The 25,561-nt window shown below is 47.2% G+C and overlaps 1 protein-coding gene across 4 annotated transcripts in view; it reads left to right on the forward strand.

Moving 5' to 3' along the window:
- The window catches only part of SEC23A (SEC23 homolog A, COPII component), an 891,592-nt gene extending 866,849 nt beyond the window's left edge, over nt 1-24,743 (forward strand). For all 4 annotated transcript variants that reach the window (XM_078659766.1, XM_078659768.1, XM_078659769.1 and 1 more), the window contains one exon: nt 24,376-24,743. In XM_078659766.1, coding sequence (XP_078515892.1) covers nt 24,376-24,465 — 90 coding nt within the window. In that variant the 3' untranslated portion in view covers nt 24,466-24,743. The remainder of the gene's footprint in view (nt 1-24,375) is intronic.
- The last annotated feature ends 818 nt before the right edge of the window (nt 24,744-25,561 follow it).

Below are 25,561 nucleotides of genomic sequence, written 5' to 3' on the forward strand. Positions count from 1 at the left end.
ATATCTGTAAGAAACATTAGTTAGTTATAGATTCCTTATCGCCCCACCCATCCTCCCCGTTCTGCGAACTGATTTCTAGGGTTAAGGATATCCTTTCAGGGCCCTAGTTTTGTTCACCAGTGGTCAGTGTCTTGCATTGCTCTGCATTTCTGGCGCGGAAAGTCGGGTATAGAACTGACATTAGCGCGTGAGGGCGGCATCTAAGTAGCTATCGCGACGTCATCCCGGCGACACAACGCCAACGGCGAACGTGGAGCCGACCGACACCACCTTCCGACACACAGAGGTACTGCTGACGAAAAACTTTCCGGATCCAGTCAGACGTCTGGGGGTAATTCTAAGGTAAGGAATCTATAACTAACTAAGGTTTCTTACAGATATATTGTTACCGAAGGTAAGTAACTTGTTCGTCTGGGAAGGAGGAGACAATTCCAGATTTCACAAGTAGTTTAGACTTGGATAAGATGAGCATAAATTCTGTTTTTGGGGACTTAAGTTTTAGGTGGCAGGTGGATATCCATCACTGAACGATTTTCACAGTTTTAGAGATGAGAGCGATGTCATGAGGACATAATCTTAATCAGCGTATTGATAATATACCAAAGTTCTTGAAGATGAACCCCAGAGAGTGCGTATAGAGATTAAACAGAGTAGGGAACCGAATAGAGCTTTGAAGACACCTTTCTGTAAACTAACCAACTAGAGAGGTCACCATAATATCCACTTGGGGCCAGTTGGGCTGGTTACACGTGAACCAATTAAATACTACTGCATTAATGCCCATTCTGTCTATTCTGATGTTGATCAATAATTAGTGATTTGACCTTGTCAAATGCAGCAGAATGATCAGGAGACGAGAGCTTATTCCGTAAAGGAATTGGAGGGTAGTTTCTGTGCCGCGTCTCAATGAAATCCAGATTGAAAATGATCAAGGAATTCCCTGACTGCAATATGGTGAGAAAGCTGAGAAGCGACAAAGCTTTCTAACACCTTCCCTAGAAAGGATAGACCCAATAGAGGATGGAAGTTATTGAAATCATAAGCATTCGTCAAAAGTTTCTTTAGAACAGGTGTGACTTGGCTGATTTTGAGGCAGCAAGTGAAAGTGCCTTTTGAGAAATATGTGCTAATTAAAATGATTGAGTTATGTATGATCCAGTAGGACCGCTCCTTAGAAATGTTGCCAGTCACTGCTTTAGTGAAATGGATTGCGTTTTTCACATTAACAATTGTGTTGAGAACAGAGTTCTTGGTGACTTGCGTAAAGTTGTAGAATCTCCACTGAGCTTTGCAGATGAGCTTGAGGACATTAGTGGCATCTGTTATTGGAGGTAGGGAGTGCTCAGTAGACTTTAAAAACAGCATTGGCATAGCCGATAGGTCTCGCCTTTGGGACCTTATAAGTGTTTAGCCATGCAACAGTTGATGTTGTTGCACCAAGGATATTGTGCTGGATAACCAAACACTCATAAGGCCCCAAACGCGAGACCTATTGGCTATGCCAATGTTTGTTACTTATTTATGCTTGTATTATTCCTTGTTTTCTGTACTCTGAACTTTAATGGACTTGATTGTCTAAATAAATATTTTACTTCACATTGAAATAAAATGAGCAAAAGGGAAAATCAGACATGACCGACTTGGCTGTAACACGTTAGACATTGTCATAGGTCCACATTGGTTGGCCAGGAGTAATTAAATCTAATTGATAGACCACAAAGAAAAATACATTGTGAGTATTAGTTTGTGACTGAAACCTGCTACAGAAAACAATGGGGTTAATGAGCGCAGTAAGTGCTAGTTACCATCTTCCAGGGATTTCTAATGCTCGCTAATAAAAGGCAACCACAGATAATTCGTTTTCTGTGGTAAATGGTGCCATTTCAACTGCAATTTTTCAAGAAACAAGTACAAAAATATGTCGAGGCTTGAGTGCAACTGTTGCCATCATACTGAGAAATAAAATAGTTCTCATAACAAGGCCTCTGACCCAAAACGTGCACGTGCGAGGCGTGCACTTCGCTAATTTCGTGTGCTTCCAGTATTTCTACTGTTAAAATGAGCTTTCCAAGTAGTAATGTTAGCATTCGATAGGTTAAGTGTCAAGACAGACGTTGAAACCTCTACTTCTCATTCGAGAGTTGCAATATGAGTTATGTAGGAGCAAAAAACTAATTGAAACATTCAAAATGATGCATTGTAATGATGTCTGTGCTACACCGTTCTACTGAGGAGCGGTGCCTTATCGCGGGCAATCTGTTTGGGCTCGCATCAAAGCGGGTCGCGATGACCCCTGGCATCCCCTGACGTCAGGGAGCCCAGGCAACAAAACGTTACAACCATCCCACGCACCCACATTTCTGCGTTGTCAACCCAGCCACACCGTTCCTCTCTAAATGTTCCCTGCCCACCGCATGTACGACATCAGAACGAAAGTTGAAGCTTAGAGATTGGACCTGAAGCCAACTAGGAGTCGATTAGCTTTGTGACGTCATGACCAAAGCAAACATGTGGGCATGCGCTGGGCTTTCCCATAAACGTCTAGGGGAAGATGTACAACCTGTTGTGTGCAGACAGAGCAGCACCACAGTGGTGTAAAGGCTGCACAGCACAAGGAGGGCACACATGCGACACCATTACATGGTAGCTGGTTCCGTCTTGATTATTGGTTGGTTGGAAATGAAGTGATGGAATGGGTGGAAGATGTAGTGCCCCTGGCCCGGACATTATCGGACCATAACCCAGTGCGATTGGATGTGGTGTTCCCTGGGGGGTAAAACACCCGTTTACCTGGCGGCTGCGATCTGAGGCGCTGCTTGATCCCATCTTCGAGGATACAGTTACAGAAGCAATAGTACATTACTTTGCGACAAATAAGGGGACAGTCGATGAGGCCTCTACATTATGGGAGGCGTTTAAGGGTACCATCCGAGGGGTATGTATTGGGATGACTGCGAGCATATTGAAAGACATAAGAACCCAACTGAAGAATACAGAAAAAAAGCTGCGTGACTTAGAGAGGGACTACACGGCTAGACCGATGTAGGTATACTGGCTCAAATATGGGAGATGACTCTACAGTATGATGAACTGGCAGAAACAGAGATAAAGTATGTGTCGCGTAGGCACACGGCGAGGAGATATGGCGAGGCGGGTAGACCGGGGCGCACACTAGCGCTCAAAATTAAGGAGCGACTGGACCACCCCCCTGTTAACAGAATAGTTGATGACAGGGGAGGTGAGCACCATGCAATTGTGGATATAGTGGAACAGTTTCGGGCGTTTTATTCTGAGCTTTATCAAACAAGAGGTACGGCCTCCGAGCAGGACTTTGAGGCGTACTTGGAAGATATATCATGTGCATGGCTCTCCGACATGCATAGAAAATACCTGTGTCTACCTATTGATGAGCAAGACATAAAGATAGCGGTGGCGTCAATGGCTAATGGTAAAGCACCTGGCCCAGACGGGCTCACAGTGGAATTTTACAAAAAATATATTGATTTGCTTGCTCCGCAGCTGTTAGAAATGTATGCTGAGGCATATGACTCAGGTATGTTACCACCCTCTCTGAGAGAGGCACTGGTCATTACTCTGCTTATGAAGGATAAGCCTCCAGACAGATGCGACTCTTATCGTCCGTTATCGCTCATTAATGTGGATGCAAAAATCCTGGCAAAAATCTTGGCCACTAAGTTACAACCATTACTACAGGGGTTGATATTGCCGGATCAAGCACGTTTTATACCTGACAGGTCCACATCCCACAACCTTCGGACAATTTTCTCCATGTTTCACGTGCTGGAGCCCAGTCTGGAGGCGGCGGCGGCGGTGCTACTAGATGCGGCCAAGGCGTTCGACTCTGTGGAGTGGAGCTATATGTATAAAGTGTTGAAACGCATGGGGTTCCCACCCCTGTTTATACAATGGATTGTCGTCCTGTACACAGCACCGACAGCAAGGGTACGAGTGGGAGGGCTGATCTCTGAGGCGTTTGGCATCACGAGAGGCACCCGGCAGGGCTGTCCTCTGTCGCCACTGCTGTTTGCGATAGTTCTGAAGTCCCTAGCATGTGTGATCCTAGTGGCAAAGGGAGACTGCCCTTAATTTCAATTATAGACCGGTGGCTATCTCATTATACGCGGACGATATGGTGCTCTTTGTTCGAGAGCCAGCCAAGTACTTATCACAACTACTCTGTGAATATGTTCGATTCAGTTATCTGTCTGGCCTGCACATAAACTGGGACAAATCATACATAATCCCTCTCACATCCATAACCACTCGACCTCACTTAGAATTCCCATTGGTATGGTCCACGGACCCCGTTAAATACTTGGGGGTTTGGATACACCGCGACCCAGACGTGGTAATCAGGGAAAACTATGGAAGAGCGAGCTCGAAATTAGAGGATATGGGGACACCTGGATAACATTGCCACTATCATTAGCAGATCGCATTGCCCTGATTAAAATGGTTGTCCTGCCTTGATTCTTGTACCTTTTTATGAATATTCCAATTGTGCTCTCGATGGAGTTCTTTAGGAATCTCCGTAGTCAATTGATCCGTCTGGCGTGGGAAGGTAAAACTGCACGGGTACAGTGGACGACTCTGATGAAAGGATATGACAGGGGAGGTTTTGCCGCTCCTGACCTCTATGATTATTACCTCAGTGCACAAGCCCAATATGTGTTCTATTGGTATAGGCCCCATGCGTTCACGCCACATGTCGCGGTAGAGGAAGGGGATGCGGCCCCAATCCCACTGCATAGTATAATCACTCACCGCACTCGGGGCCCGCCAAAGTCTGAGATTAACACAGTTGATGCTACGGTTTCGGCATGGCAGAAGATAGGACGACTAGCGGGTAAATTGCCACTGTATGCACCAGCACTGCACTTGGAGCATCATGCGGCTATTCAGGTCACGTCTGAAGGCCCATCCATGCGATTATTGAAAGAAGCTGGTATCAGGCAAATGCAAGATATATACCCGAACGGTGTCTTTCTTACGCAGGAGGCTCTTCAATATGTTAGCAATCAGTCACTGCTATTTAGATTTGCAATGCACAGATTGAGACATGCTGCTCGTATCCACTATACTGAATATCCACAAGAACCTCCTACATTGTTAACTCTGCAGTTCGTACTCACCACACCTACTAATAAAAAACTGATCTCGAAACTGTACAAGCAGATTAAGGAAGAAACTGTGGAGACTTTGGATAAAAGCTGGGACAGATGAAACGAATGTTTATCGGATCCTATTACAGAGGCGGACTGGATGTAGATTTGTGGTCTGACAGGGAAGCTCAGTATGAATGGAAATCTTAGAATGATACATTTCAAGTACATACACCAAGTATACTATACTCCGGCATGACTCCAAAAGTACGGCTTGCGTGGGTCCGCATGTTGTGACCGATGTGGGCAGGATGGGGCCGATTTTCTGCATCTGGCGTGGGAATGTCAGAAGGTGGGTGAATTCTGGGAGACGGTGATTGGTTGCTTGGGTGAGATGGTAGCTGTGGATATTCAACGCACCCCACTTGTGTGTCTGCTCTGCTGTGTGCCACACATCAAAGGAGTGAATGGGGTGTTTATACGTTTAGCGCTATTATTAGCAGCACGTAGGGTAGCCATAACATGGGGCAGCAAACGCAGACCTATGATCAAAACATGGATGTCAGACATGGTATACTGTTGAGATAATCTCACTACATATGCTGAAGAATTACCGGTCGGCTTGAGACCAAAAGATATCTGGGAACCACTCAGGGCATATTTGTTACGTAAAATCACATAGGAGTCTAGATTATAAGTGATACTGGAAGGGATGGGCTGCACACCTAGAAACGCTGCGGAAGATATTTGACTGTTCAACATACTGCTGAAGAACTTTGTGAAATCTGAACTGTGTGTCCTTTGATGTACTAAGATGGATTCGTTTCTTCTGATTTCTTTTTCTTTTTCTTTTGTTTATTTTATGGAACGGGGTTAATTATTATTTCTGTATTGAAGATTTAATGTATGATTTTAGAGTGGACCTCACCTGTCCCATTGTTCAGAGACTGGTTGCTGGTGTATTTATCTCAATATATGCGGCAGACGGGGCTTAATCTATTATGTATTTTTATGTTTCACTTTTTATTTAAGTTGTCCATTGTGTATTTGTTGATCATATATCTGTATTTGAAATGAAAATAATAAAAAAAGATATTAAAAAAAAGAAAAAAAGGCTGCACAGCAGCGCCAGTTCTGCACGTACACGAATTGCCCCAAAGGGACAGCGTTCAACTACATACTTACAAAACAAAGATACAAAAAAATAATGTCTTTGTAACTTTTTCACCCCAAAACTCTAACTGTCCAGTGACTAAGTATTTCAGCTGCGCAATTAGCCAAGCACAGTCCCACTGGGGATTTATTAGGGCACATGCCCAAATGCGGATCAAATTAAGCAGAGGAAGTGGGGACCTTGAAGGAAACTGTAGTTTCTTTCAGAGCCCAGCCGCAATGCGGCTGCCTTTATGATGCCTTCAGACCCTTTTAGACTGACTTCAATTAATATACCCCAGAAACTCATGCTGTGTCGTCGTGGCTGATGGCATTTACGCCAATACCCTCGTAATGTGCAGCTTTAACAAGCGTGCGCGCAAAAAAAAAAGTTTGACGAGAGGAGGAGGCAGTAGGGGGAAGGGAGAGAGGAGGGGGCCTGTGCCTGTTTCCCTTGCGGGAGCGAGCAGGAACCATCTGTTAATTACAAACAGATTGTTTTAAAGCTCGCTCCACAAGGGATTTGACAAACGTGCACTCGTTGCCATTCAAAGCGTGCACGTTTTTGCCTGCAAAGCTGAATCGATTTCTAAAGGTCTTTTCCCATGCAGCGCATGCGCACTGCATTAGCGAGACCTAAAAATGTGGGCAAAATCTGCACATTTAACTCGGGTACAATTTCAGAGAAGATTTTTGGAACATTACTGGGGTTGTCCAGTAAAGAATTGATATGTGTAGATTATCAATCAGTCAATCAGTCATTTGTTAAGCGTACTACATACCCGCGAGGGTCTCATAGCTCTGGGGGGGTGGGAGGGGGCCGCTACTGATCGAACAGCCAGGTCTTTAGTATCCTCCTGAAGGTCAGCAGGTCTTGGGTCTGTCGTAGGCTCAGTGGGAGCGTGTTCAATGTCTTGGCGGCGAGGTGGGAGAAGGATCTCCCGCCGGTGGTTGTTCTTCGGATGCGCGGGACGGTGGCAAGTGAGAGGTCGGCGAAGCGTAGCTGGCGGTTGGGGGTCTAGAAGGAGATCCGTCTGTTGAGGTAGGCTGGGCCGGTCTTGTGGAGTTCCTTGTATGCGTGGATGAGGAGCTTGAAGGATATCCTCTTGTTGACGGGGAGCCAGTGCAGGTTTCTCAGGTGGGGGGTGATGTGGCCGTGTCGTGGTACATCGGCTAGAAGTATAAATATGTTTTTTGTACATAAGGGGTATGTACCAGCATCAATTCTGTAGCTAAAATAAAGTGGGAATCGTCCCCTGGGCATAAATTCAAAGATCTAAATATTTCTCAAATGTCACAAAGATACATTCATGTGTTCATTAGTTTGACTAATGCTGTTTCTTAAAACAGATAACATCATTTTAACTTAAGCCTTGGCATCAAAATTGCAGACGTAGATGGCAACAATTATTCATTATAGTGAAAAAATTAAATGGTTGTTTGTTTATGAAATATGTCTGTTATTCCGAATCTCTATTACCAGGTTTTCAAGGGGCAGAAGCTGCATTATTATTTTTTTAACTTTAGAAAGGAAAGCAGACATACTTTTCAAATGTTCAAAGGAGCACTGTTCCGTAACGTAAATACTCTAATTGAAAAGGAGCATTTAAATCGAAACCCTGGGTATGCTAGCACATATTTACCAAGCATTATTATCTCAATTAATATGCAAGGTAGTTGCTACAGTTAGGTAGTTCTCCAACCATTAATGGACCATGCTCTTCCTGCATGGTTGCTGTTATGGAAGTTTTTTTTAAACTAAGTATTTACAGGAAGGTATAGTCATTAAAAGGAAAAGTTACCTTTCACGTACTTAATTGAAACATCTGCTTTGCAGACAGTTGCCTACTTTTGACGGGGTAAATATCAGACATTAAGATCAGTGGAGATACCTAAAGTTACTTATCTTCAGTAAGCACCTTATCTGAAAGAGACACGTTAGTATTAGATTCCTTACCTTAGAATATCCCCAGGCGTCAGACTGGATCCGGAAATTTTTGCGTAGCAGTACCCTTGCGCGTCGGTAGGCGTCATCAGCGGCTCCGCGTCCGTCGTGGGCGCCGTGATGACATCGTCGGAGTACTTAGACGCCGCCTCCGCGTGCTGACATCAGTACTTCTTTTTTCCGCGCCAGCAAGCGCAGATCTGGAAAAAGCAGTAACCCTAGTCATTTTTTTACTAACTTTTTGATAATTTTTTGATTGCTTTTCGAAGTCTCTCGACTCCGAACGGTGCCGTAGGGATGCCCGGCTTCAAGCACTGTGACGATTGCGACCGTCTGATGTCGGTCACGGATCCTCACTGCGTGTGTTTGTCTTGTTTGGGCGTCGACCACGACGACAAGGCCTGCTCCGACTGCCGGGCCCTCTCCTCGAAAGCCAGGCGGGAGCGGTCCCGTAGGCGACTCGAACTCCGGCAGTCGGTCCCGCGCCGTGAGAGGTCCCGATCCCATGGGAGGTCGAGGGACAGGTCGCGGGCTCGGAGCCACCACAGCTCCGAGAGTAGGCCGCACTCCTCCGGGTCGAAGTCGTCATCAGGTAAGAGGCACAAGAAGTCCAAGAGGCGTCATCGCTCTGCGGACTCCCCCCGACGCTCGCGCGATGCGGCCGGGGGTTTGGGTGACACCGCCCACGCGGCTCCGTCGGAGTCGCGGGCGCCGCGTTCAGCCCCACACCCTCCGGTCCCTGGGCTCAACGCGACGCCGGAGGAGATTGAGCGCTTCCTCATGGCCATGAGGAAACTCTCTCCTCCGACGGGCTCCGCGACGCCTCCGGGCCCAGCGGACCCGTCTGGGGGCCCTAGCGGGTCGGCGGCTCCGGCCCCGACGCCGTCGGGTGCTTCGGCCCCGACGCCGCCGACGCCTTCGGGCTCGGCGCCGCAGGCCCCATCATCCCGACGCCGCCGGCGCCGAGGGGCCCAGTCGTTCCGACGCCGCCGGCGCCTTCGGGCCCGGCGCCGCAGGACGCCGCTGGTCCTCCTTCGGGATCTGGTTCGTCGCCGGTGGATCTGACGACCTCCCCGGCGTCGGACCCTCAGGTGTCGCCTCCGGCGCCGTCCTCGGGCGGCGCCGGCCCCGGTCCTACCTCCGTTGCTGTTCAGCCGTCGGGACGGCCCCGCTGGGCGCCGCTCCAGACGTCGTTTGGTGAATTTCACTTTTATGAACAGGCCCCATTGGTTGAGAACCCTGAATTTCAGGAGATGGGTGATGAAGAGGACTGGGAGGGGTCTGAAGACCCTCTGACCAGAGAGTGTCAGTCTCATGAGGACTGGACAGGAGACCTGGGGGAGGCCAGTGGCCTGGACACCTCTCCAGACACTGGTTTTGTCTCCCCTCCTACCGCGGCTTCGGAGGAGGGGGCAACATATAGTGTGGTGCTGATGAGGGCTGCCAAGGCCTTGGGCCTTGAGCCCCCCGTCGCGGCCGTGAGGACTAACCTCCTCACTGAGGTCCTTAAACCGCAGTCAAGCTGGGCCGAGCCTCTGCTGCCCTTTAATGAGGCCTTGACCGACGTTCTTCTGGGCACTTGGTCCAAGCCCGCTACGGGTTCGCCCGTAGATAGGAACGTGGCCAGACGCCACCGCCCAGCCCCGGGCGACCCATGTTTCCTGTCCTCCCACCCTACCCCCGAGAGCCTGGTCATCCAGGCCTCCAATTCCCAGACCGCTTTCCCGTCGGCCCCGCCGGACAGGGAATCCAAGAGGTATGACCAGTATGGAAAGAAGATCTTCTCATCCCTTAGTCTAGGCCTGCGGTCTTCCAACACCGCCTGCCTCTTGGGACGTTACACCCACTCTGTGTGGGATAAGGTCGCAGAAGTGCTGCCAGAGTGCCCGTTGGAGGTACGGGCCAAACTCGGCCAAGCCCTTGTGGAGGGCCGGGATGCAGCAAAGTATTCCATCAGGTGTGGGCTGGATACCACCGACTCGCTAGGTAGAGCGATGGCAACGACGGTGGCGGTCAGACGCCACGCCTGGCTGAGGTCCGCCAACTTCTCGGCAGATGTCCAGAGCACGCTCATGGACATGCCGTTCGATGGCCGTCGCCTCTTTGGCGACAAGGCAGACCATGCGCTTGAGCGCTTTAAGGACTCCAGGGCTACGGCCAAGTCCTTGGGCCTCTCGGGCCAGCGCCAGCAATCGGCTGCCTTTCACTCCTTTCGTGGCCACGGAAGGGGTGCGCCCACACGCGCCGCCAGCCACGCTCCGCAGGGCAATACCCAACGCGGTGGCGGCTGTGGGAACCGCGTCCGGGCGGTCGGGGGCAGCGGCGAGGTCAGTCCACACCTTCCCCCGCAGCATCCGCCTCAAAACCCTCCTAGTCCGTGCTTTCAGGCCCACGTGACGCCAGTGGGGGGCAGGGTTCGCCATCACCACCTCCACTGGCGCACTGTCACGTCGGACAGGTGGGTGCTGCAAATCGTCCGAAGGGGCTACTCCCTCCCCTTCGAGGCGACTCCTCCAGCCATGCCACCGCAGACCCACCGTGTGTCGGGGGATCATTTGCGACTTCTGCAGGAGGAAGTTACGGCCCTCTTGGCCAAGGGGGCCATCGAGCGCGTTCCTGGGCCACAAGGAGGGTGTGGTTGCTACTCCCACTACTTTCTGGTACCCAAGAAGGGCAAAGGGGGCCTACGCCCTATCTTGGACCTAAGGAACGTCAACGGCTTCCTCCGGAAGGAGAAGTTCAAGATGCTGACACTGGCTCAGGTCCTGGCTGCCCTGGACCCAGGAGACTGGATGGTAGCGTTGGACTTGCAGGACGCTTACTTTCATATCCCCGTCCTGCCTGCCCACCGGCGCTACCTGCGGTTCATGGTTGGCCACGAGCACTTTCAATTTACCTTGCTCCCCTTCGGCCTTACCAGCACCCCACGGGTGTTCACAAAGGTGATGGCGGTGGTCGCAGCTCATCTGCGCAGGTTAGGGGTTTCAGTCTTCCCCTACCTCGACGACTGGTTGTTGAAGGCAGCCACCTCCAGACGACGGCAGACCTCCTGCACCAGCTGGGGTTCTCCATCAATGTGCCGAAGTCACACCTGTGCCCCTCTCAGAAGCTCCTCTTCATCGGAGCGGTTCTGGATTCGGCGCGGTTTCGGGTTTATCCGCCCGAACAGCGGGTCCGGGATATTCAGGCTGATTCCCATCTTTCAGCCGTTATCCCGGGTTTCGGTCAGGTTGACGCTGCGGCTTCTGGGGCTGATGGCCTCCTGCATCCTACTGGTGCATCACGCCTTTGTTCAAGTCCCCTATTGTTAACAGATTTCTTAAGGGCATCACACACACGTTTCCTCCTGTTCCGTTTGTGATGCCTCAGTGGGACTTGAACCTGGTTCTTACATTTCTGATGTGCACTCCCTTTGAGCCACTTCACAACTGTCCTCTTCGCCTTCTGACTTTGAAGACTGCTTTCCTGGTTGCCATTGCCTCTGCCAGGAGAGTGAGTGAGCTCCAGGCCCTTTCTTGTACTCCACCTTTCCTTTCTGTCCACCTGGACAAAGTGGTGCTGCGTACCAAACCTTCTTTCCTGCCCAAGGTTGTCACGGCCTTCCACATCGGGCAGTCTATCACCTTGCCAACCTTCTTCCCGCCACCGCACCCCTCTAAAGAGGAAGAGCGGCTCCACCGTCTGGACCCAAAACGTGCGCTCTCATTCTACTTGGATCGCACACGCCAGTTCCGGGTGGATGACCAACTCTTTGTTGGTTACGTGGGCGTGAAGAAGGGGAAAGCGGTGCACAAGAGGACCATCTCCCGGTGGATCATCTTGTGTATCCAGGCATGCTACTCCTTGGCTAGGAAGGAGCCCCCTGTTGGATTACGGTCTCATTCCACCCGAGCCACGGCGACTACAACTGCCCTGGGCCGGGGTGTGCCCTTACAGGATATCTGTCAGGCAGCTACGTGGGCATCGCTGCACACGTTTGCAAGACACTACTGCCTGGACAGTCAAGTCCGGAGGGATGGCTTCTTTGGCCGTTCCGTCCTCCAGGACTTTCTGGTGTGATTATTGGTTCGCAGACCCACCACCGGGGTGGGTATTGCTGGGGTATCTATTCTAAGGTAAGGAATCTAATACTAACGTGTCTCTTTCAGATGCACAAGTTACTACTTGTGTAACGATATATCTGTAAGAGACATTAGTTAGTATTAGATTCCTTACCGACCCACCCATCCTCCCCGTTCTGCAACCAATATCTAGGGTTAGGGTTGTCCCCTTTCAGGGCCCTAGTTTCAATGGCACCAGTGTTGGTTTTTAACATGGCTCTGCGTTTCTGGCGCGGAAAAGCTGTGTCTAAGAACTGACGTCAGCACGCGGAGGTGGCGTCTAAGTACTCCGACGACGTCATCACGGCGCCCACGACGCCGACGACGGACGCGGAGCCGCAGACTACGCCTACCGACGCGCAAGGGTACTGCTACGCAAAAATTTCCGTCCGGATCCAGTCTGACGCCTGGGGATATTCTAAGGTAAGGAATCTAATACTAACTAATGTCTCTTACAGATATATCGTTACACAAGTAGTAACTTGTGCTTTTATGCGTACTCTGTCTACTCAAAGATGCCTTTATAATAGAGAGGTCTACCTGCAAATGTCTCACCTTTTAAATATCCAATTTGCCAATCTGGATCCGTAAACTCGTCACAAAATCTCCCATGCCGGAAGAGGTTGACAGCTCCAACTCGGCACTGAAGCCATAAAGCACCCCCATCAGCGTGATGATGTCAGTTCCCTTTATTTCTGCACCATCAGCACATTCTGGAGGTCTCCTCAGGAGTGTCAACTTGGTGCCTGATCTTTCTTCAAAATCTCATTTAAGTGCAGTTTTCCATTGAAATGTCTCTGTAGGAGGCTGGCTCAGTACATGGTGTACACCTATTGGTGAGGCACCCGGCAACTGTTAGTGATAGTTGGAGTGGTGGATGCACAGCCATGGAGATTGCAGAACTTGGAATAGCACAGAGGCTAAGTTGCAGTGGGAGTCTTCCTACCAGAATCAGTCTTGTCTTGGTTCCTGGCTGGGTTCCAGCAGCAGAGTTCAGTGTCCTACAGCAGAAGATTCTTTAGACAAATCTTCAGGCAAAGCCAGGCGGTTCTTTAAGATGAAGTCTGGCTGAATATAAGGATCCACCCTCAGGGGATTCCTTAAGTAACCCAGAAAGTGGGTAGGACTACATCAGCGGTGACCAACCTATCGGGGGTGGAGGGGTCAGGGACTCAACTCTGGTGAACTAACCAGTCTGATGCTCCCAGGGCCCTCTGCCCATCTAAGATTCAAGATGGTAGAATCCTTTGGCCACCTGGCAGAGCTCTGGGCATCTCCCCGGGGCGGAGCTGGGCAGGGAGGTGGTCTTTCCCCTGTCCTTTGTTTTGTTTCATGCCAGAGTGGGAGCCAAAGGCTCCTGGACTGGGAGGAACCGGTTCATGCAAGGAGAGCACCAAATGTGCTTTTCTAAGCAGTCTGGAGGCACTCGGAAGCACACCCACCCTAGCCTACGATGCCTATTTCTAAAGGAGAGGTGGATACACCTTGCCTCTACAGAACATCCTTTGTTCATCCCTCCCCTGCCTGAGTTAAGCTTGGCAGCATGAGGGTAGAACAGTGTGTGGGGTCGGCAGCAGCACTGGCTTGCACGCAGACCTCAAGGCTACACAGGTAGGCATGTGGGGTCCTCTAAGAAGCCCCCAGTACATGGTATCATGCAGCTAACACTGGAATCAATGTAGTTGCATGATTCCAACATGTTTGAAACGAAACATGACCAGGTTCGGTGAAGCCTTTATGTAGTTGGACATCTCGACTTGGCCTGTATCCACCACATAACTTAAAAAGACTTCCTCACACTTACAAAGCCAGAAAAGGGAGTCTGGGGTTTGTATGGATGTCTCTGTTCGTGCAGGGGCACCCTCATACTTAAAACCATGCACCCTGCCTGTGGGATGTAAGGCCTACCTTAGGAGTGACTTATATTTTTAAGTCCCGTGACTGGGATATAAGGAAAACTTTATATCAGAAGTGAAAGGTGCATGCTCCATTTTACGCAGGCAGAGATAGTTTGCATGGGTTCCCATGGGTGACACAATACATGCTGCCGCCCATGGGAGACCCCTGGTGTACCAACGCCCTTGGTACCATATACTAGGGACCTACTGGGGTACACCAGTATACCAATTGTGGGGTGTACAAAGTACTTACCAATGGATTGAGTAGGGAGCACAGACACTGGGGTCCTAAATAGCAGGGTCCCAGTGGTCTACAGTCAAAACACACTGACACCAGGCAAAAAGTGGTGGTAAATATGCCAGAAAGATCCTACTTTCCTACAGTCACCTCCTAAACAGTCAGAGTTCAAAGGAGCTAGCAAACACTCGGCAGTGTCCATCTTTCTGCCAAACAGCTTGTGAGGGGACAGGAAAAATCGTTTCTGTTGCCAGAGGACTTGGAATTGTTTTTAGGAAGCGTTACTGACGCGAAGTTTTAAAAATTAGCATTTGCAGCATGTGAAATTAAGAATTGTTTTTCTGTGTTTGAAAAATCAATAATTTGCATTCAGCATACCTGTTCGCCCACACGCAGTCACCCCAGCATACACACGCTCGTTCCTGCCATTTTAGGGCAAGGTACCGAGCAGTAGGAAATTTCGTGGCGGCCATTTTGGGGCGGGATAGAGTGGTGAGAGCGCTCTAGGCTCGGCTTCATAAGGAGCCCCCAGGCAGTGTCTTGCGAGCTAGCAAACACTCGGCAGTGTCCATCTTTCTGCCAAACAGCTTGTGAGGGGACAGGAAAAATCGTTTCTGTTGCCAGAGGACTTGGAATTGTTTTTAGGAAGCGTTACTGACGCGAAGTTTTAAAAATTAGCATTTGCAGCATGTGAAATTAAGAATTGTTTTTCTGTGTTTGAAAAATCAATAATTTGCATTCAGCATACCTGTTCGCCCACACGCAGTCACCCCAGCATACACACGCTCGTTCCTGCCGTTTTAGGGCAAGGTACCGAGCAGTAGGAAATTTCGTGGCGGCCATTTTGGGGCGGGATAGAGTGGTGAGAGCGCTCTAGGCTCGGCTTCATAAGGAGCCCCCAGGCAGTGTCTTGCGAGCTAGCAAACACTCGGCAGTGTCCATCTTTCTGCCAAACAGCTTGTGAGGGGACAGGAAAAATCGTTTCTGTTGCCAGAGGACTTGGAATTGTTTTTAGGAAGCGTTACTGACGCGAAGTTTTAAAAATTAGCATTTGCAGCATGTGAAATTAAGAATTGTTTTTCTGTGTTTGAAAAATCAATAATTTGCATTCAGCATACCTGTTCGCCCACACGCAGTCACCCCAGCATACACACGCTCGTTCCTGCCGTTTTAGGGCAAGGTACCGAGCAGTAGGAAATTTCGTGGCGGCCATTTTGGGGCGGGATAGAGTGGTGAGAGCGCTCTAGGCTCGGCTTCATAAGGAGCCCCCAGGCAGTGTCTTGCGAGCTAGCAAACACTCGGCAGTGTCCATCTTTCTGCCAAACAGCTTGTGAGGGGACAGGAAAAATCGTTTCTGTTGCCAGAGGACTTGGAATTGTTTTTAGGAAGCGTTACTGACGCGAAGTTTTAAAAATTAGCATTTGCAGCATGTGAAATTAAGAATTGTTTTTCTGTGTTTGAAAAATCAATAATTTGCATTCAGCATACCTGTTCGCCCACACGCAGTCACCCCAGCATACACACGCTCGTTCCTGCCGTTTTAGGGCAAGGTACCGAGCAGTAGGAAATTTCGTGGCGGCCATTTTGGGGCGGGATAGAGTGGTGAGAGCGCTCTAGGCTCGGCTTCATAAGGAAACGGTCTCTTCCGCGTTAGCGGACGCGTTTTGAGCGGACGCGCCTCGTCTTCGCCGGAGTCCAGCCAGAGTCCGCCCGTCTGTGCCCGTCCGGGCCAGGCCGGGACATAGGGCACGACCCTCTGCCCACCTCATAGTAAAGATATGCTAACAGGTAACCAACTTAGGGCGTTACGCCCCTCTAGCCATGACACCTGTATAACTTTGAATCCTCTACTAGCTGGTACACAAACATGCCCAGAGTGCACCCTTACCCTGACTAACTATCAGCCCTATCCTGTTACCCCACAGGAGACTGTTGTTAAATCCTATCAACAGAAAGTTAGTTCAAAAGAGCATTTATTCTTTTTGATAAACTGCCGTTCACTGCCCCAGCATAAATTAGATATTTTTCACCTACTGATTGACAGAAAGCCCATCGCTATATTTTTAACTGAGACGTGGCTCCACGATGGATCAGGCCCCGATGTGGCAACCGCCCTCCCCCCGAGCTATGCTATAGCCAGGAGAGATAGGGTAGGACAAATAGGAGGGGGTATTGCTATTATCTACAGCAGAGACTATGTGTGCACTTTTGAACCTGCAGCTATTCCTAACTGCGAGGCTGCTTCTTTCAAAATTTCCCTTAGTCCAAATTTCACCTTTTCCGGACTATTAATCTACCGACCACCAGGAAATAATCCATCTTGGTCAGATGACCTGGCAAATTTTATCCTACCCCAACATCTAAAAGCCCAAAATTATACCGTACTAGGAGACTTGAATCTTCATCTAGACGACGCCCAAAGCAAGACCTGTAAAAATCTAATAGATGACCTCATGGTGTTGGACATGACACTACGAAACAGCGGTCCAACCCATAAAGCCGGACACTTGCTGGACCCTATAATATCAAGCATGAAAGAACTTTCATGGCTTAACACCACGCCTGTCCTATGGTCAGATCACTCTCTTCTAACTTTTGCCATTTTGTTGGAGCCCATAAAAGGTCCATTTTCGACTCCTACAGAATCTTGTAGAAGAAATTGGAAATCCCTAAATCTGGAGGACTTGAACAATGCTTTGAAGGAACATCATCCAAATTTGGATGGAGATATGGACAGCATTGCAGAGCTAACACAAGAGTGGCTAACTGGTGCTGTTGATACTTGCCTGCCTCTAGCCCGTTGTAAAGGGAAAGTCCATCGCCCTCCTGCTCCCTGGTTCACAGAAGCCTTGAAGAAAGAAAAATCTAGCTGTAAGAACCTAGAGAGACAGTGGCGAAAAAATTACGACCTTTACCAAAAAAAAGTTTACCGAAAGGCCAGAAATTGTTACCATTCAGCTTGCATGAAAGCCAAAGCTTGCTATGTAACCAATACAATTAACATGGCCGTAAACAAATCCCAGACTCTCTTTAACACGGTAAAAGAGTTAGCTGGGGAGAACGCTAGAGCAGAACCTACCCCTCTTAATACCCAGCAATGCCAGGACTTGGCCTCTTTCTTTACGAATAAGATTGAGAACATCGTCTCTAATATTAAAAACGCTAGCAAGTCAACAGACAAGCAAGGAAACACCACCCTAGTCCCTAGAGTAAATTGTCATCTTGAAGCCTGGCCTCCTATTAAATTAGATATACTGAAGGAACTACTTAAATCAATCAAATCGGGCTCCCCTCGTGACCCGATTCCTGTCAGTATCGTAAACAAATTAGAGGATACTGCCTTAATTCCCATAGCAGAAATATTGAATGCATCCATAGAGCAAGCCATAGTTCCTGCTCTATGGAAACATGCTATGGTCAGCCCCCTACTCAAAAAACCAGGTGCAGACCCGATGACATTGGCCAATTATCGCCCAATTTCGTTGCTACCCGCCTTTTCTAAGATCCTAGAGAGGCATATCCATAAGGCACTCTCAACTTACGTAGAAAACAATAATCTCCTACATTCGTCTCAATCGGGGTTTAGGAGTGGTTATTCTACTGAGACGGCCCTGCTCGGGGTCACAGAAAGGATCAGGGAGCTCATGGACAACGGCCAAACAGTAGCACTGGTCTTGTTAGATCTTAGTGCGGCTTTCGACACCATTTCTCACCCCATACTGCTGGACAGGCTGGGGGAGAATGGTGTCGAAGGCAAAGCTCTGGAATGGATTAGATCCTACCTTTCCCTCCGTACTTTCCAGATCTCCTCTTCGGAGGCTTGCTCTGAGGTATTCCATTCTCCTCATGGAGTGCCACAGGGATCAATTTTGAGCCCTCTGCTTTTTAATTTATACTTACGTCCACTGGCTAATCTTGTAGAAAATGCTGGCTTAAGTCTAATGACTTATGCAGATGACTCACAAGTCCTATTCTCACTCTCCAAATCTGACATGTCTACTCCATCTGCATTAAAAATAGGCCTCCATGAAATCTTTTGCTGGATGTCAGACAACCAACTTAAGCTGAATGGAGATAAAACAGAGGTACTCCTGTTAGGAAATTGCAAAGATCTCTGGAATGATTCCCATTGGCCACCATCATTGGGTAAACTTCCATTTCCAGCTTCGCAGGTTAGAAACCTTGGGGTCACCATTGATGACTGTTTATCTATGTCCCAGCAAGCAAACAAAGTGGCAGGTATATGCTTCACCATTATCAAATGGTTACGCAAAATCATCTGGATGCTGCCACCTACTACCCAGAAGACCGTGATCAATGCCTTAGTGACATCTCGGCTTGATTACGGTAACATCTTATACCTGGGTTCAAATAAGACAGTGATAAAGCGTCTGCAATTAGTGCAGAACGCTGCGGCTAGACTGCTTTTTAAAATCCCCAGATCTGCTAGGATCACCCAATATCTCAAGGATCTGCATTGGCTTAAGGTCGAGAACCGTATTCGTTTCAAAGCCTTGAGCTATTTATTTAAAATCAAAGCCGGCACTGCCCCCAAATATCTTCAGGCCCTTGCTAAGCCCTACCTCCCAAACCGTAACCTGCGTTCAGGTACAGCGGCAAACTTTGCAGTACCAAGGTTTAAAAGAGCCAGAATAGGCGGGAGATCTTTCTCCTACCTGGGGCCAGTGCTGTGGAACACATTGCCCTCTCACATTCGCAAGGAGGAAAGCTATGTGAATTTTAGAAAGAGTATAAAAACGTGGCTTTTTAATAAATAATTGCTTTGTCTGTCCTCTCCCCAGTGATATTTGAGTGCTTTGCGTTCTTGGCGCCGGGAAACCCTTTGTGGGTAGCTGCGCGCCTTACAAATGCTATAAAATAATATAAATAAAGCTTGTTGGGACTGTGATAGACAGGTGTATATTGCAGACCCTCACGACATCTGCTTGTGGTGCCTAGGATCTGAACTTTACATCAGCGCCTGGGCATTGTCAAAAGATTAACCCAAAATCGCTCATGGAACAGGAGGCCAAGATGTCCATGGTCAGAGGAAAAACAGGTTACTTACCTGTACACTATGGTTCTCCAAAAGTCGGGAATCTTGTATTACTGTCTCTACTTTATGCTGACGACCTAGTTTTGATTGGCTAAACGAAGGTGGGTCTACAGAATCGTTTTAAGACTACATTTGATTACTCTGAGGCAAATAATCTGAATATTAACTGGGAGAAAACCAAAACTATGTCAATCAAAAAGAATTCCAAGAAAACACCGGTCTGGTTTTGGGGCAAGACTCGCATAGACTCAGCAATGGAGTATAAATACTTGGGGGTGATCATCGACTAAGGTGGGCATCTTGTAGCCCAAAGGGACACAATTAAAAGAAAGGAAACAGCCCTAGCAGTCTCGATGAGAAACCTTAACTCTAAACTGAGCGGCCCCGCACTTGCCCCATTGATTGAAGTAATACGGGCAAAACTCCTGCCTACAATTACTTACGGGAGCGAGGCACAGAGGGGAAGGGACTCTTAAGTGCTTGGATGGTGTGGTCGCAAAAGTGTATAGAATAATCTTTGCTCTACCAACAAGAGTCTCTCCAGCACAGATTAGGCTCAAGTTTGGTGTTCAAAAACAGACCCTCGCAAGACAAGGTGCGACAGTCATCTTTTAGGACAAAGTAAGAAAATCAAAACCAGGAATCCTAAATTGGTATTTGTGGTCAGAACTACAACAGAAAAAAATCATCACCAGGGGCAAAATACCTATTAGCAGGCTTGATCACCCTGGGTTTCATTGAGCTTCGGGAAACACCTATAAGTCACTGCCTTCTCAAATAAGTAACAAAGAAAACAGTAAAGAGTCAATCCTGGATCGAAGACAAGGCATCCCTATCCAGAAGGTCGCACGGCTGGATGATTTTGAACTCCTATTCCACTCTTGCTGCTGAAAAATACCTAGCCCTAGGGTTTGCTAAATCTACAAAAATTTAATTCTTAAAGTACCGACTTGGCCTGCTACCATGTATAAAGCACTATCCACACTGGCTAAAAAAACGATCTGATTCCATCTGTTGCCTGTGCGGTGCGGCGCATGAAGACATGCTTCACCTTCTCTGTATGTGCAGGAACGGAAACAGCTTTAAAAGCCACTTTTTAATCAGAGAGGTATTCACACACGGAGGCAGGCTGTGCTGGCGTGCTTTGCACCTGAGGACACGCAGCTGAACTGCCGCCTGCTAAAATATTTGAACCAAGTAGAGAAGAGAATGCCACAAAATCGAGATGCTGACCTCAGGCCACCAACTTCGAATAGAATAACATTATAGCGAAAAGAAAAAAAGTTGGACATTGTTAAACAAATGTTTATTTTACTAATGTATTGCAAAGACAAACTGGCTTGCATTGATTTTTACAGATTTTTAGTAAATTGTTTTACACTATTTTAAAAATTGTAACTTACAAATGAAATGCTACGAGGTATTCTGTAGCAATGGTTTTAAGTAACTGTGCTAAATAAAAATACTTGATTCTATGGTTCTCCAATATTGTATCTTTTATAGATTCACATGCTTGAATCAGACTAGTTAGCAGTATCCAAAGAGTAATAGCAATGGGAGGGCGAACCATCCCACCACAACACTCAACCAAAACACAACTAGCCAAGGCTATGACTTTTTTTTAAATTGTACAATGATTAGAAGATACATAGAAATATCTTTTACTAAACTCAAGAAAAGCAGTTACAAAACATCAAAGCATGAACAAGATTGATCTTATTAGTTGCATACCTTATGCGAACAGACGTAGCAGGGTAGCTTGACCGACTGCCACATCTGTTTTCCTCCTGCCATAAAGGCAATAATGCTTTGTGAAGGTGTGAGCGTTCACCTATGTCGCTGCCCCGCAGATGTCAGGCAGAGATACACCTGCAAACAGGGCTGAAGAGGCTGCAATCATTCGAGTTGAGTGAGCCTTCACTGGCAGTGGATGTCCAGCCTTTTTCATGTCTGAAGTGTATGACTGAGAAGACCCAGCGAGCAATACGTGTCCGCTTTAAGCCTAGACCCTTTCTAGGAGCAGAGAAAGAGATGAGCAACTGAGTTTATTAGCAGACTTTGTTCTTTGTAAGTAGAATTTCAAACAGCGCTTAATGTCTAGCGAGTGTATTGCTCTCTCCGCCATTGAAGAAGGGTTAGGAAAGAATGTAGGCAGAACAACTGGTTCATTGAGGTGATATGTTGAAGGCACCTTGGGAATAAATGAAGGATTGGTACGTAGTACTACTCTGTCCAGTAGGAACTGAAGGTAAGGTTCTTTTATGGTGAAAGCCTGGATTTCACTTAATACATTGTGCAGACATGATGGCTAAGAGGAAAGCCACCTTCCAAGAAAGGAATTTGAGATCACACTTGTGAATAGTTTCGAATGGAAGGCTCATAAGTTATGACAAGACCGTGTTCAGCTGCAAAAGCACTGGAGGAGGCTTAACAGGTGAGTAAGCCCAAAAGAGACTAGGCTGTTGGACCACAAGGAAAATTGGCCAGAACGCCATCTGTATCTGAAAATGGACGCTAAGTGTACACTTAAGGATGAATGGGAGAGGCCTGAGTTCAAGATAATCAGGCTATGATTGCAATGTTTCAGAGTGGAGCAATCATTCCAACCTGGACTGTCTTACATCTGCTCGGTCTCCTAACCTCCTGCACTGCCCCCCAGTGGTTTCCCCACAGGCAGTAGTTCCAACACAACAGAGATCTCCACAGCTGCAACAAAATATCCAGCGATACTGCAGCAGATCTACGGTGGTGGAGTTTAAACTGCAACCTTACACACAGGAAGCCATTTTACCTTCACCCTCGGGTGATAACAGTGATCACTGATGCTCCACCCTAGGTTGGGGAGCCCATCTTAGGAATCTGCAATCAGAGGCACCTAGTCTCCCAAAGAATATAGTTTGCATATCATTCTGTTGAAATTACAGGCAATAGGTTTGGCACTCAAAGCCTTCTTCCCTACCTTTTTGCAGTTAGTCGGTCCATATCTTGATAAACAACACAACCACAATGTGGTTCATCAACAAACATGAGGGGGAGTAGGGTTACATCTTCTCTGCCAAGAAGCTACGCAACTCTAGCTCTGGACTCAGGACCGTAAAATCGACTTAGTCGCAAATCACCTGCCCTTAAAATTTAACATGCGGGTGGACAGTCTCAGCTGGCATGATCTTGCTATCGACGCATGGTGACTTTATTGGGAGGTCTTCCACAACATTTTCCAGCTGTCAAGAAACCCTCAGATAGACCACTTTCCACTCCAGAGAAAGCTCACTGCCCAAACTTTTGTGCCCTCCAGAATCCGTTGCAGAGTGCATTCGGTTGCGTGTATCGCTTGTGGTAGAATGTTTTGCTTTACTACATGTTATCTCCCATACCTTTGATTTCCTCTAATTTTAAGGAAAATCCATCTTAACTATGCCCAAATAATCCTAGATGCCTGGCGGACTGGCCACAAAGGTTGCGGTGTGCAGACCTTATTCACATTTCCCTGTGCCTTCTGCTCCATCTCCCTAGCAGGGTAGTCCTCCAGTCGCAGGAGCATGTTTTACACCCCAGCCTCCAGAGCCTGCACCTGCATGCCTGGAGATTGAACGAAGCAACCTGAATTCTTTTACCTGCCCCCTGAAGTGGTGATTGTTTAATTATATTTAGAGTGACAATCCGCCAAATCCGTCCGTTCAAGCCGATGAGACAAATTTGTAACTTCGTGATCCGATAACTCTATATATCCTCTTCAAGCCAGTTTATTTGACATTCTATAATTTGCCTTCTCGCTGGACTGACAGGGCTGTGCAGTGGGCAGTGTTGAAGATTAATTATCTGCTTCATCGGCTTTTCTCGGTTTCCCGGATCAGAAGTCCATCTTATAGTTACCCATTGTTGTCATGTTTTTGAAAGGGCTCAATAACAAGTTTCCACCTACTCCATGTATTATGCCCCTATGGGACCTCAACCGTGTTCTTATATTCGTTATGTGTTCCTCATTTGAACCACTGCATAGTTGTCCTTTAAGACTACTACTTTTAAGACAGTCTTTTTCATTAAATTATGTCAGACTTGTTATTGAGTTACAAGCCTTATCTGGAAAGCTCCATTTACCTCTTTCTTCCCAGGCAAGCTGGTGTTAAGAACCAGGGTTGTGTTGCTGTCAAAAGTGGTTACCCCTTCCACCTAGCCCAGTCCATTACCTGTCCAGCTTTCTGTCCTCCTCTGCATCCAACGAAGGAGGAAGAAAGACTTCACCGGCTTAAGAGCCGTCAGGTTCTAAGTGGACAGGGCTCTTGAATTCAGGCTAGACTACCACACTGTGCATCAAGATCAGCTACACCATGGCACACAAGGAGCCACCAGAAGGTGTTCGTGCTCATTCCGCCAGAGCATAATCTTTTGGACTCTGAAATGAGGAGGAAAGGTCACTTTGCTTGCTCAGTGCTTCAGGATTTCTTGGTATAACCAACAATGTACCCTCCTACTGCTTGGGGAATCTATTCAAAAGTTGAGTTGAGGAATCTGCAGGTAGAAGTATCCATCTGAAGAAAAAGTTGCTTACCTTGAGTAACGCTCTTTTTGGTGTTCTTCAGCATGTATCCCTGTTTTGGCGATCTAGGTTTGCACTCTATCCCCTTATTACAACTCTTGTCCTCTCAGACAGGTTTTATCAAAACGAGGTTTACTGATGTGTGGATAGTGACTGGTACGAGAACTGACTCCGCTTCTGACTAGGACTCTTCCATGTAGATAACAACTAGCTAACATTTTGGTATTGTGCAGTTTTGTGATTTACAACTGAGAATATTTAAATTTCCTAGTTTGATTATAATTATGCTATGGTAATATTCCTTTTTTCTCTTTTCCCTATTCCAGGATTCTGGTGCTCCAATTCTCACTGATGATGTCAGTCTGCAAGTATTCATGGATCATTTGAAGAAGCTCGCTGTCTCTAGTGCTGCCTAAAATTGTCTATAATGCTGCCTGAAATGGTGTGAACAATGACCACCATTGAGAAAGGCAAATGCAATATTTGTAAATGTATCTTTCTTTGGTTTAACTAGAGAAAGCATACCGTGATGTGAAATGCACATGCTGCCTAAGTACTTTTATTTCTACAAGATCGCCTTCAGAAAATGTAAAAATACAAATAGTTTTGTTTATACACACTACAGTTTACATGCCATTTTTGAATGAAAGTATACCTAATGGGAAACAATCAAATAAACCTTTTTAAAAATGCATTGAAATTTGATTATTTTTGCCAGTGTGATATATCTACTTTCATGGCTGGGAAATGCACAAAAATGCACTATGTTTGCAATGAAACAATACTTTTCGTTCACTTCACATATTTTGGTAGAGAAATACTTACAACATTTAATATAGACAAGATAAACATGATAAATCTAGGAAGTCAGAAATATTAGATATTTTCAGAGGTATGTTTCGAAATAATTACTGGGGCTGCCATGACAGTTTATCTTCTGAAAAAAGTATTGCAGCGTTCATCATACAATACAATATTACCATACAATGAATAAGATAGAGATGTATTCATAGTTTGAGATTAAAGTATAATACCTTTGTAAACCATTCTTATTCTTGTGTTAGACATAATGATAGCATCATAAACTAATACATTGCGTAGGATTTTACAAGAAGTGAATACTGCACTCTCTTTAAGCTCCCTTTTGACACTCCTGCCCCAGAGGGCACTACTTTTTGTCAGTTGATAAGCAATTCACATTTCTGCTTTTTAGAGTCCAGATATCTGAACAGTGCATTTTACACATTTTTCATCCTATTTAACTACATTTGTCAAGTGTTCTGACAAAAAGTAATACCCGCCTGGTGCTCCGCCTAGATCTATTATCACCAGACTGTTAAACTACAGGGACAGGGATGCTGCTCTGAAGGCGGCCCGGGAGCGACAATCACTTCAGTACTAGGGGTCGACCATCTCTCTCTACCCAGACTTCACAGTGCGAGTCCAGGAAGCACGCAGACAGTTGGCTCCTTTGAAGAAGCAGCTACGAGATCTGAATCTTCACTACACCAT

Source organism: Lissotriton helveticus, chromosome 9, assembly GCF_964261635.1.
Source record: "Lissotriton helveticus chromosome 9, aLisHel1.1, whole genome shotgun sequence".
In the NCBI taxonomy this organism is placed as follows: Eukaryota; Metazoa; Chordata; class Amphibia; order Caudata; family Salamandridae; genus Lissotriton; species Lissotriton helveticus.